The 14,044-nt window shown below is 46.7% G+C and overlaps 2 protein-coding genes across 2 annotated transcripts; both read left to right on the top strand.

Moving 5' to 3' along the window:
* Nucleotides 1-2,953: 2,953 nt before the first annotated feature.
* Nucleotides 2,954-5,700, top strand: LOC129761274 (uncharacterized). Its single transcript, XM_055758987.1, has 2 exons — nucleotides 2,954-3,736; nucleotides 3,793-5,700. Exons 1-2 carry the CDS (start codon nucleotides 2,954-2,956, stop codon nucleotides 5,698-5,700), a joined length of 2,691 nt encoding a protein of 896 aa, XP_055614962.1.
* Nucleotides 5,701-6,847: 1,147 nt separating this feature from the next.
* On the top strand, nucleotides 6,848-10,587 carry LOC129761273 (uncharacterized). The gene is made up of 2 exons (XM_055758986.1): nucleotides 6,848-7,630; nucleotides 7,687-10,587. Exons 1-2 carry the CDS (start codon nucleotides 6,848-6,850, stop codon nucleotides 10,585-10,587), a joined length of 3,684 nt encoding a protein of 1,227 aa, XP_055614961.1.
* Nucleotides 10,588-14,044: the final 3,457 nt, after the last annotated feature.

The raw sequence follows: 14,044 nt of genomic DNA, 5'->3' as shown, positions 1-14,044 counted from the left end.
GCACTATAGAACAGCATGATCAACGGTTGAACAAAGTTCTTCGAAGATTCAAGAACAGAGGAGTAGTACTCAATTGGGAAAAATGCAAAATCCGTGTTACCGAATTTGAATTTTTGGGATACAAAATATGTTCGGATGGTATCATGCCTTCAGATATCAAACGTGATGCTGTGTTAGATTTTCGTCGTCCAACAAACGAGAGTGAAGTTCGAAGTTTTTAGGGCTGGCTAACTATATGGGCAAATTCATACCTAACTTAGCAGAAATAGATGAACCTTTGAGAAGATTGATACAAAAAGGAAACAAGTTTCGATGGGGTGAAGCAGAAGAGATTGCGTTCACTGCTATTAAATCTTCTTTGTCGGAAGCTAGTTGCTTGGGATTCTTCAGAGCAAAAGATAACACTTCGTTGTTTGCGGACGCCAGTCCTGTCGCTTTAGGTGCAGTATTAATTCAAACAAATGATCATGGGGACACAAGAGTTGTGTGTTACGCTTCAAAATCTCTCACAGATACCGAGAAAAGATACTGCCAGACTGAAAAGGAGGCTCTATCTCTAGTATGGAGTGTGGAGAAGTTTCAAGTCTATCTCATAGGTAGAGAGTTCAGTCTGCTCACCGATTGTAAAGCTCTTACGTTCCTGTTCGCCCCAGCTTCTCGACCTTGTGCACGGATTGAACGATGGGTTCTACGCCTTCAGAGTTTTACATACAAGATAATTCACATCCCTGGACAATCTAATATTGCTGATGTCCTATCGCGACTTTCTACCAACGCTCCAAAACCATTCGATGAAGCAGAGGAACTTGTAGTACTAGTACTAGTTATAGCTGGAGCATCAACGGTTGCTTTGAAGTGGGAAGAAATCGAAAGCGTTAGTAGAGAGGATGAAATTATACGCCAGGTTATTGAGGCGTTGAATTCAGGCACAACTAATGAACTTCCCTTGAGCTACAGGGTGATATCATCAGAGTTATGTTCCATCAACAATGTCTTGCTCAGAGGTGATCGTATCATAATCCCCCACGGTCTTCAGCAACGAGTATTAAACCTAGCTCACGAGGGTCATCCGGGGATTAGGATGATGAAAGGGCATTTGCGTGCCAATGTTTAGTGGCCAAAAATGGACCAGCACATAGAACAATTTGTTAAAGCATGTCGTGGATGTACGTTAGTGTCTGCACCAAAACCACCAGAACCAATTATCCGCAAAGAACTTCCTTCTCGGCCATGGGAGAAAATTGCGATCGACTTTTTGGGACCGCTTCCTGATGGGAAGAATCTACTTGTATGCATTGACTATTACACTAGGTATTTAGAAGTTATTGAAATGCGTGATATGACCACGGCATCCACAATTGATGAACTCTTGACAATTTTTTCACGATATGGATTACCTGATTCGCTTCGTGCAGATAACGGACCGCAATTTTCATCAGAAGAATTTAAAGCATTTTGTGAGGAACAAGGTATTGATCTGGAGAATTGTATTCCTTACTGGCCCCAAATGAATGGGGAGGTAGAACGCCAGAATCGGTCTATCTTGAAACGGCTTCGGATTGCGCAAGAATTGGGACATAATTGGCGAAGAGAATTACATCAATATCTACTTACATATCACTCAGCAGTACATCCTACGACAGGAAAATCTCCAGCAGAGTTGATGTTCGGTCGGCGTTTACGCACCAAGTTACCATGTATTCCTGCTGCAGTCAGTAATGATGAGGAAGTGAGAGATTACGATAGGATTCAGAAGGAAAAGGGGAGAGTGTATACCGACTGTCGACGGAAAGCAAGATCCAGTAGCATCGAGATCGGTGATCGTGTATTAGCGAAACGTACCATAAAAGAGAACAAACTGAGCTCTGATTTTTCCCCTGAAGAATACATCGTAATTAAAAAGAATGGAACAGATGTTACAATTCGTTCAGAGTCATCAGGGAAAGAATTTAGAAGAAGCGTAGCTCATTTGAAACGAATATCACGGAATACTTTCGAAAGCGATAATCTTGATGAAAATGTGGAAAACCAGAACGTAATGGATATAAACCCAACCACAACGGAATCTGCGCCCCCTCTACTGGAAATCTCTACAAAGGAGCGATCAAAGAGGCTAAGAGCAGAGCCGAGTCGGTTTGAGGATTATGTAGCGTACTAACATCCTTTTGTTACTGTCCATTTTAATGAAAGGTAGGGATGTAGGGTTCAGTGTTGGAATCTTACCTTACATTAAGGATTTGTTTATATTGGAATATACTTACCTATATATTTTACAGATCTTGTATGACAGATAGACTGAGGGGAATAGCTGGCAACCTGGCTGAGAATGAAGGAAATCAACGAGGCGAGAGAGGAGTACGTTGAAAGCTACGGAGCAACACGGATGGACACGGTGTGCAGTGATAAAGAGTGACTTTCAGTTAAAATAAAATAAAGTATAATTAAATAAAAATACTGGTTGTAAAACCCTACACCGGTGAAGCCGCTGCAAATGGCACCGACGCCATTCCTGCATACTTGTGAATAGGATATTCAACGTGATATCGCCATTGCAATGTTGTCACCGACGCCATCCAACATTGGTCATTATTCGAACAAAGCTGATTAAACTTATTTGGCATTGCTAAATGCAATAGAAGCGAGTAGCCATTCTACTGAACATTGAAGGGAGAAAGTGAATAGAATATTTGAGAATTTTGAGAGCCTTGCCGTTCTGGTAATCTGCAAGGACGCACACGAGGACTATTTTCAACGGTCGATTTCTCCACGGTTGATTTTGATCGATAGGCATCTCTAATTCTTCCAAGCACGTAGCATAGTTCAACAGAAGGAATATTTTGATATTCAAGGCAAAGAATTGCCTCAAGGAGGTAATTACCGCTCCAATCCACTATCTTCTCCTTTTCCGGGCTACCTGGTCTTATTTCACAGATCACATTCGCCATTCATCATCATGTCTGGAGCTGAACGGAAGCTGCGCCACTTGAAAACGAGACGTCGTGGTATCCTGTCGTCGTTCACTCTCATCAATAACTTCGTCTCTTCGTACCAGGAGGAAAGAGACAGAGCAGAAGTTCCCGTACGCCTGGAAGCGGTCGTGTCGCAATGGACGGAGTTCAACAAGATACAAGTGGAATTAGAAACTTGTGATGAAGCTCCTGAAGCGATAGACCAGTATTTTAAAGAAAAGGCCGAGTTTGAGACGCAGTATTATAAAGTGAAGGGTTTTCTTCTGCAACACTGCCAAATCCCTGCTACGAATGCGCCTTCTTCCGCCCCCCACACGCGAAGTCATAATTCGAGCAACGTTAAACTGCCTGACGTTAAGCTACCGGTGTTTGCCGGCAACTATGAGAGTTGGCTCAACTTTCACGACTTGTTCGTATCGCTTGTTCACTCGTCGTCGGAGCTTTCAAGTATCCAAAAATTTTATTATCTCCGGTCGTCTTTAGCTGGGGAAGCACTGAAGCTGATCCAGACGATACCGATTAGTGGCATTAATTATCCAGTGGCTTGGAATTTGTTGGTCGAGCACTCCCAAGACCAGAAGGTTCTTAAGCGCAATTATGTTCAGGCATTGTTTGACTTTCCGGTCCTTCGTCGAGAGTCTTCTACTGAACTGCATTCGTTGGTTGAAAAGTTCGAAGCAAATGTTAGGGTGCTCAAGCAACTTGGAGAAAGCACCGAACATTGGGACATATTGCTGATCCATTTCCTCACGAGTCGTCTCGATCCTGTAACTAGCCGTGAATGGGAGGAATTTTCTGCTACTCTGACAACGCTGTTTTCAAGGACCTCATCGATTTCATCCAGCGGAGAGTCAACGTATTGCAGCACGTGTCTTCCAAGCAAAGCGATATTCAACAACTTTCGCAATTTCGCAAAACGACGAATAATCGTGTTAGTAGCCACGGAGCATTTCAGGAGAATCGTCGAAAGTGTCTCGTCTGTCCGGAAGAACATCCCATCTACCAGTGTAGCATCTTTAGTCGTATGCCTGTAGAGGAGAACGAGAAGCTCGTCAAGCGTCACCAACTGTGCCTGAACTGTCTTCGAAAAGGCCACATGGCACGTGATTGTCCGTCGGAGAACTGCTGCTGGAAGTGCAGATCTCGCCATCACACTCAACTGTGCACAAATACATCGAATGCTAGAAGACCATCAAACGCTGTAGCAGGTTCAAAAAATAACAACCGAAATTCGAACCATTCCACCACCAGTACAACCCTTCAAGATCAACAACCCCCATCCTCATCGATGCAAGCGCCAGCACCTGTTTTGAATGCTGCACACTCCGGTTTGAGCAGCTGTAACTCACAACTGTCCGCGAGATCCAAGGTTCTTCTAGCCACTGCTGTGGTGATTGTAGTAGACGACGCTGGAAGAGAACATATCGCCCGAGCACTTTTGGATTCGGGGAGCGAATGCTGTTTCGCCACCACACAGTTGTCTCAGACGATGGCTGTTACTCGAACGAGAATCGATCTGCCGATAGCCGGAATCGGAAAATCTTTGACCAATGTGAAGCACCAATTTCGTGCCGTCATCAAATCCCGAACTCGCAACTATTCCTCTTGTGTCGATTTGCTTATTCTGCCGAAGCTCACTATCGATTTGCCATCGGTCGATGTAAACATCGATCATTGGAACATTCCCACCAACATTGATCTAGCCGATCCAGCGTTCTTCAAATCGAGCAGTATCGACATTATATTGGGCGCAGAGATATTTTTTGACCTGTTCTCCATCCCAGGTCGCATTTCCCTTGGAGATTTTCTTCCTTCACTCACCAATTCCGTCTTAGGATGGGTAGTGTCAGGCCGAACTGCCCAAAGTCAACGCCAATCTTCTGTTCGCTGCAACGTTGCAACCATAGCCGATCTTCACAATGATATGGAGAAATTTTGGAACATAGAGGAAGATCCATCCGCCAACAACCATTCCCCGGACGAAACTGCCTGCGAAGAGTTCTTCCAGCGCACTGTCGCACGCGATTCATCGGGTCGATACATGGTTCGACTACCATTCAAGGAATCTCTAATGCAGCGATTGGGAGACAACAAGGAATCGGCTCTGCATCGCTTTCGCCTGCTGGAAAATCGACTGTCACGTGATTCTACGATCGTTCAGAAGTATCGAGACTTAATGGCCGAGTATCTGGGGCTGGGTCATATGACGCCACTCAGCGACTTCGGAGATGAGATTCATCCGAAGTATTACCTTCCACATCACCCCGTTATACGAGAGAGCAGCAGAACAACTAAGCTGCGCGTCGTTTTCGATGCGTCCAGTAAAACGAGTTCGGGAATCTCACTGAACGATGCCCTGATCGTCGGTCCGACTGTGCAGGACGATCTGCGCTCTATCATCATGCGTTCCCGCACACATGAAATCGTTCTCATAGCGGACGCCGAAAAAATGTATCGCCAAGTTCTACACTTCCCCGAAGACTATGCGTACCTGTGCATATTCTGGCGATTTTCTCGGGACGAACCACTTCAAACATACGTTCTCCGAACCGTCACGTATGGGACAGCATCGGCTCCTTATCTGGCTACTCGGGTCTTGAAGCAGTTAGCAAGCGACGAAGCGAGAAATTTCCCAGTAGCAGTGAAGGTAGTTGAAAGGGATTTTTACGTGGACGATTTATTTTCGGGAGCTTTTCCGGGCCGACTGTCGACGGAAAGCAAGATCCAGTAGCATCGAGATCGGTGATCGTGTATTAGCGAAACGTACCATAAAAGAGAACAAACTGAGCTCTGATTTTTCCCCTGAAGAATACATCGTAATTAAAAAGAATGGAACAGATGTTACAATTCGTTCAGAGTCATCAGGGAAAGAATTTAGAAGAAGCGTAGCTCATTTGAAACGAATATCACGGAATACTTTCGAAAGCGATAATCTTGATGAAAATGTGGAAAACCAGAACGTAATGGATATAAACCCAACCACAACGGAATCTGCGCCCCCTCTACTGGAAATCTCTACAAAGGAGCGATCAAAGAGGCTAAGAGCAGAGCCGAGTCGGTTTGAGGATTATGTAGCGTACTAACATCCTTTTGTTACTGTCCATTTTAATGAAAGGTAGGGATGTAGGGTTCAGTGTTGGAATCTTACCTTACATTAAGGATTTGTTTATATTGGAATATACTTACCTATATATTTTACAGATCTTGTATGACAGATAGACTGAGGGGAATAGCTGGCAACCTGGCTGAGAATGAAGGAAATCAACGAGGCGAGAGAGGAGTACGTTGAAAGCTACGGAGCAACACGGATGGACACGGTGTGCAGTGATAAAGAGTGACTTTCAGTTAAAATAAAATAAAGTATAATTAAATAAAAATACTGGTTGTAAAACCCTACACCGGTGAAGCCGCTGCAAATGGCACCGACGCCATTCCTGCATACTTGTGAATAGGATATTCAACGTGATATCGCCATTGCAATGTTGTCACCGACGCCATCCAACATTGGTCATTATTCGAACAAAGCTGATTAAACTTATTTGGCATTGCTAAATGCAATAGAAGCGAGTAGCCATTCTACTGAACATTGAAGGGAGAAAGTGAATAGAATATTTGAGAATTTTGAGAGCCTTGCCGTTCTGGTAATCTGCAAGGACGCACACGAGGACTATTTTCAACGGTCGATTTCTCCACGGTTGATTTTGATCGATAGGCATCTCTAATTCTTCCAAGCACGTAGCATAGTTCAACAGAAGGAATATTTTGATATTCAAGGCAAAGAATTGCCTCAAGGAGGTAATTACCGCTCCAATCCACTATCTTCTCCTTTTCCGGGCTACCTGGTCTTATTTCACAGATCACATTCGCCATTCATCATCATGTCTGGAGCTGAACGGAAGCTGCGCCACTTGAAAACGAGACGTCGTGGTATCCTGTCGTCGTTCACTCTCATCAATAACTTCGTCTCTTCGTACCAGGAGGAAAGAGACAGAGCAGAAGTTCCCGTACGCCTGGAAGCGGTCGTGTCGCAATGGACGGAGTTCAACAAGATACAAGTGGAATTAGAAACTTGTGATGAAGCTCCTGAAGCGATAGACCAGTATTTTAAAGAAAAGGCCGAGTTTGAGACGCAGTATTATAAAGTGAAGGGTTTTCTTCTGCAACACTGCCAAATCCCTGCTACGAATGCGCCTTCTTCCGCCCCCCACACGCGAAGTCATAATTCGAGCAACGTTAAACTGCCTGACGTTAAGCTACCGGTGTTTGCCGGCAACTATGAGAGTTGGCTCAACTTTCACGACTTGTTCGTATCGCTTGTTCACTCGTCGTCGGAGCTTTCAAGTATCCAAAAATTTTATTATCTCCGGTCGTCTTTAGCTGGGGAAGCACTGAAGCTGATCCAGACGATACCGATTAGTGGTATTAATTATCCAGTGGCTTGGAATTTGTTGGTCGAGCACTCCCAAGACCAGAAGGTTCTTAAGCGCAATTATGTTCAGGCATTGTTTGACTTTCCGGTCCTTCGTCGAGAGTCTTCTACTGAACTGCATTCGTTGGTTGAAAAGTTCGAAGCAAATGTTAGGGTGCTCAAGCAACTTGGAGAAAGCACCGAACATTGGGACATATTGCTGATCCATTTCCTCACGAGTCGTCTCGATCCTGTAACTAGCCGTGAATGGGAGGAATTTTCTGCTACTCTGACAACGCTGTTTTCAAGGACCTCATCGATTTCATCCAGCGGAGAGTCAACGTATTGCAGCACGTGTCTTCCAAGCAAAGCGATATTCAACAACTTTCGCAATTTCGCAAAACGACGAATAATCGTGTTAGTAGCCACGGAGCATTTCAGGAGAATCGTCGAAAGTGTCTCGTCTGTCCGGAAGAACATCCCATCTACCAGTGTAGCATCTTTAGTCGTATGCCTGTAGAGGAGAACGAGAAGCTCGTCAAGCGTCACCAACTGTGCCTGAACTGTCTTCGAAAAGGCCACATGGCACGTGATTGTCCGTCGGAGAACTGCTGCTGGAAGTGCAGATCTCGCCATCACACTCAACTGTGCACAAATACATCGAATGCTAGAAGACCATCAAACGCTGTAGCAGGTTCAAAAAATAACAACCGAAATTCGAACCATTCCACCACCAGTACAACCCTTCAAGATCAACAACCCCCATCCTCATCGATGCAAGCGCCAGCACCTGTTTTGAATGCTGCACACTCCGGTTTGAGCAGCTGTAACTCACAACTGTCCGCGAGATCCAAGGTTCTTCTAGCCACTGCTGTGGTGATTGTAGTAGACGACGCTGGAAGAGAACATATCGCCCGAGCACTTTTGGATTCGGGGAGCGAATGCTGTTTCGCCACCACACAGTTGTCTCAGACGATGGCTGTTACTCGAACGAGAATCGATCTGCCGATAGCCGGAATCGGAAAATCTTTGACCAATGTGAAGCACCAATTTCGTGCCGTCATCAAATCCCGAACTCGCAACTATTCCTCTTGTGTCGATTTGCTTATTCTGCCGAAGCTCACTATCGATTTGCCATCGGTCGATGTAAACATCGATCATTGGAACATTCCCACCAACATTGATCTAGCCGATCCAGCGTTCTTCAAATCGAGCAGTATCGACATTATATTGGGCGCAGAGATATTTTTTGACCTGTTCTCCATCCCAGGTCGCATTTCCCTTGGAGATTTTCTTCCTTCACTCACCAATTCCGTCTTAGGATGGGTAGTGTCAGGCCGAACTGCCCAAAGTCAACGCCAATCTTCTGTTCGCTGCAACGTTGCAACCATAGCCGATCTTCACAATGATATGGAGAAATTTTGGAACATAGAGGAAGATCCATCCGCCAACAACCATTCCCCGGACGAAACTGCCTGCGAAGAGTTCTTCCAGCGCACTGTCGCACGCGATTCATCGGGTCGATACATGGTTCGACTACCATTCAAGGAATCTCTAATGCAGCGATTGGGAGACAACAAGGAATCGGCTCTGCATCGCTTTCGCCTGCTGGAAAATCGACTGTCACGTGATTCTACGATCGTTCAGAAGTATCGAGACTTAATGGCCGAGTATCTGGGGCTGGGTCATATGACGCCACTCAGCGACTTCGGAGATGAGATTCATCCGAAGTATTACCTTCCACATCACCCCGTTATACGAGAGAGCAGCAGAACAACTAAGCTGCGCGTCGTTTTCGATGCGTCCAGTAAAACGAGTTCGGGAATCTCACTGAACGATGCCCTGATCGTCGGTCCGACTGTGCAGGACGATCTGCGCTCTATCATCATGCGTTCCCGCACACATGAAATCGTTCTCATAGCGGACGCCGAAAAAATGTATCGCCAAGTTCTACACTTCCCCGAAGACTATGCGTACCTGTGCATATTCTGGCGATTTTCTCGGGACGAACCACTTCAAACATACGTTCTCCGAACCGTCACGTATGGGACAGCATCGGCTCCTTATCTGGCTACTCGGGTCTTGAAGCAGTTAGCAAGCGACGAAGCGAGAAATTTCCCAGTAGCAGTGAAGGTAGTTGAAAGGGATTTTTACGTGGACGATTTATTTTCGGGAGCTGCTACCGTGACAGAGACAATCAAGCTACGGGAACAAATCGAAGGCATGCTTTCCAGTGGAGGCTTCCAGCTGAGAAAGTGGGCATCTAATTTTGAGGCCGTTCTTAAGGGTATTCCGCCTGAGAACCGCGCTCTTCAACACTCAATCGATCTTGATCGTGACCAAATAATCAAAACGCTCGGTTTGCACTGGGAACCAGCATCCGATCGTTTTAAATATAAAATTGAGCTTCTTCTGTCATCAAACGTCGTGCTCACGAAGCGTCAAACGCTGTCGTATATCGCTCAGCTCTTCGATCCATTGGGACTCGTCGGTCCAGTCGTCGTAACGGCCAAAGCGTTCATGCAAACACTCTGGACGCTTCGGGACGAGAGCGGAACGATTTGGGAATGGGATCGAGAGCTTCCATCCAGTCTACGGGGTCAATGGATCAACTACCACTCAAATCTACCTGCGTTGAATGAATTGAGTATCGATCGTTATGTTCTTCTCCCAAACTCGGTCGAGATTGAGCTGCATCTGTTCTCGGATGCTTCGGACATCGGATACGGTGCGTGTGCCTACTTGAGGTCCGTCAGTAACAGTGGACAAATCAAAATCACACTTCTGACGTCAAAGTCCAGAATTGCTCCTCTGAAGAAACAGAGCACACCTAGACTCGAACTGTGTGGCGCTCTACTCTCTGCTGAGTTGTACCAGCGAATCGCCGCTTCTCTTCAGATTACGTTTTCTACTGTTTTCTGGACTGACTCCACGACAGTCATCAATTGGCTCAAAGCAACTCCGTCTACTTGGACAACGTTTGTCGCAAACAGGGTGTCTAAGATTCAGCACGCGACGCAGCACTGTTCTTGGAACCATATAGCCGGACTGGAGAACCCAGCTGACGTCATCTCTCGTGGTTGCATGGCTTCAGATCTCATCTTCAACAAACTCTGGTGGAAGGGTCCAGGATGGCTGCAGCAGGAAAAAGAGCACTGGCCTGTTAACGGACAACACTGCGGACCTACCGATCAAAGCAATGCGGAATGACGGAAGACTGCTGCAATCTCCACTACTGCCACTACCACACTCTCGTTCATCGACGAATATACAGCAAAATTCTCTAGCTACTCAAAGATGATACGAATCACTGCCTATTGGCGTCGCTTTTTTTCGTTTCTGCGAATACCAACGAAAATTCGCAAATTTACCTTCCTTACGACCGATGAACTCAAGACTGCCGAACATGCGCTCATCCGATTACTACAGCAACAATGCTTCTCCGACGAATGGAAACGGTTGGAAAATGGACAGCCAGTTCTGAAAAGCTCTCGACTAAAATGGTTTCACCCAATGCTCTCACCCAACGACAGAATCATCCGGATCGGCGGTCGCTTGGGACAGTCGACACGACATGAAGACTTCAAGCACCCAATCCTGCTGCCAGGCTCTCATTATCTGTCAACACTGCTACTATTGTCATATCACCAGAAACTTCTGCATGCTGCCGCGCAGCTGACGATCAATACAATTCGTATTCGTTACTGGCTCTTGGGCGGAAGAGGGGCGGCTAAGCAGATCGTACACAAATGCGTCATCTGCGTACGCGCTCGACCGAAGCTCATCGAGCAGTTTATGTCCGAGCTCCCGGCTGCTCGTGTAACTGCGTCTCGACCTTTCTCAAAGGTTAGCATAGACTTTTGGGGACCAATCTACATTCAACCACGGCATAGACGCGATGCACCCATCAAAACATACGTTGCCGTATTCGTCTGTTTTACGACGAAGGCGGTACACCTCGAAATCGTTGCAAACTAGACTACCGCAAAATTTCTACAAGCCTTCCGACGATTTGTATCCCGGCGTGGTCTATGCTCGGACGTCTACACAGACAACGGGAAGAATTTTGTGGGCGCAGCCGGCGAGCTAAAACACCTTTTGCAAAGCGCAGAGCACAAAGGTCAGGTAGCTCGAGAGTGCACGGAAAACGGCATCCGTTGGCACTTTAACCCTCCCAATGGCTCTCATTTTGGCGGACTGTGGGAGGCGGCAATAAAATCGGCGCAGAAGCATTTCACTCGGGTACTAGGCCCTCGAGTACTGGCGTTCATGCAAACACTCTGGACGCTTCGGGACGAGAGCGGAACGATTTGGGAATGGGATCGAGAGCTTCCATCCAGTCTACGGGGTCAATGGATCAACTACCACTCAAATCTACCTGCGTTGAATGAATTGAGTATCGATCGTTATGTTCTTCTCCCAAACTCGGTCGAGATTGAGCTGCATCTGTTCTCGGATGCTTCGGACATCGGATACGGTGCGTGTGCCTACTTGAGGTCCGTCAGTAACAGTGGACAAATCAAAATCACACTTCTGACGTCAAAGTCCAGAATTGCTCCTCTGAAGAAACAGAGCACACCTAGACTCGAACTGTGTGGCGCTCTACTCTCTGCTGAGTTGTACCAGCGAATCGCCGCTTCTCTTCAGATTACGTTTTCTACTGTTTTCTGGACTGACTCCACGACAGTCATCAATTGGCTCAAAGCAACTCCGTCTACTTGGACAACGTTTGTCGCAAACAGGGTGTCTAAGATTCAGCACGCGACGCAGCACTGTTCTTGGAACCATATAGCCGGACTGGAGAACCCAGCTGACGTCATCTCTCGTGGTTGCATGGCTTCAGATCTCATCTTCAACAAACTCTGGTGGAAGGGTCCAGGATGGCTGCAGCAGGAAAAAGAGCACTGGCCTGTTAACGGACAACACTGTGGACCTACCGATCAAAGCAATGCGGAATGACGGAAGACTGCTGCAATCTCCACTACTGCCACTACCACACTCTCGTTCATCGACGAATATACAGCAAAATTCTCTAGCTACTCAAAGATGATACGAATCACTGCCTATTGGCGTCGCTTTTTTTCGTTTCTGCGAATACCAACGAAAATTCGCAAATTTACCTTCCTTACGACCGATGAACTCAAGACTGCCGAACATGCGCTCATCCGATTACTACAGCAACAATGCTTCTCCGACGAATGGAAACGGTTGGAAAATGGACAGCCAGTTCTGAAAAGCTCTCGACTAAAATGGTTTCACCCAATGCTCTCACCCAACGACAGAATCATCCGGATCGGCGGTCGCTTGGGACAGTCGACACGACATGAAGACTTCAAGCACCCAATCCTGCTGCCAGGCTCTCATTATCTGTCAACACTGCTACTATTGTCATATCACCAGAAACTTCTGCATGCTGCCGCGCAGCTGACGATCAATACAATTCGTATTCGTTACTGGCTCTTGGGCGGAAGAGGGGCGGCTAAGCAGATCGTACACAAATGCGTCATCTGCGTACGCGCTCGACCGAAGCTCATCGAGCAGTTTATGTCCGAGCTCCCGGCTGCTCGTGTAACTGCGTCTCGACCTTTCTCAAAGGTTAGCATAGACTTTTGGGGACCAATCTACATTCAACCACGGCATAGACGCGATGCACCCATCAAAACATACGTTGCCGTATTCGTCTGTTTTACGACGAAGGCGGTACACCTCGAAATCGTTGCAAACTAGACTACCGCAAAATTTCTACAAGCCTTCCGACGATTTGTATTCCGGCGTGGTCTATGCTCGGACGTCTACACAGACAACGGGAAGAATTTTGTGGGCGCAGCCGGCGAGCTAAAACACCTTTTGCAAAGCGCAGAGCACAAAGGTCAGGTAGCTCGAGAGTGCACGGAAAACGGCATCCGTTGGCACTTTAACCCTCCCAATGGCTCTCATTTTGGCGGACTATGGGAGGCGGCAATAAAATCGGCGCAGAAGCATTTCACTCGGGTACTAGGCCCTCGAGTACTGGCGTACGACGACATGGAGACTCTCCTAGCGCAGATAGAATGCTGCTTAAACTCCCGTCCTCTTACTCCTCTAAGCGACGACTCATCCGATTTTGCTCCACTTACCCCGGGGCATTTCCTTGTGGGTTCGGAATTAAAGGCAGTTCCAGATGTCAATCTCGACTCAGTCCAGTACAATCGGTTGACTCAATGGCAGCAGACACAGAAAATGTTCCAGGAAATATGGAATCGATGGCACCTGGAATATTTGGCTACGTTGCAGCACAGAGCCAAGTGGTGCAACCCACCGGTACACATCGAAAAGAACCGACTTGTCATCATAAAAGAGGAGAATATTTCACCGATGCGATGGCCAACCGGCCGAATTCATAAATTGCACCCCGGCAAGGACGGCGTTGTCCGTGTTGTGACGCTACAAACAGCTCGCGGGTTCATCATTCGTCCAATTGCGAAGCTGTGTCTTCTTCCTGTCTTCTCATCCAACGAAGAAAACGTCAACGACGGCGAAACTGAAAAGTTACCAGAGAAATTGAAATTACAAGGCCCAATATCCTTGGGTCCAAGGTAAGGACCTGTCCAATGCGTTACCAGTTTCCTCCGGATCTACCGGGTCTTAATTTTTTTACATGTACTCTTCAATCATCTAACCGAGGCGG

This window comes from Toxorhynchites rutilus, chromosome 1, assembly GCF_029784135.1.
Source record: "Toxorhynchites rutilus septentrionalis strain SRP chromosome 1, ASM2978413v1, whole genome shotgun sequence".
Classification (NCBI taxonomy): domain Eukaryota; kingdom Metazoa; phylum Arthropoda; class Insecta; order Diptera; family Culicidae; genus Toxorhynchites; species Toxorhynchites rutilus.
This window is presented reverse-complemented; position numbering and strand designations above follow the sequence as displayed.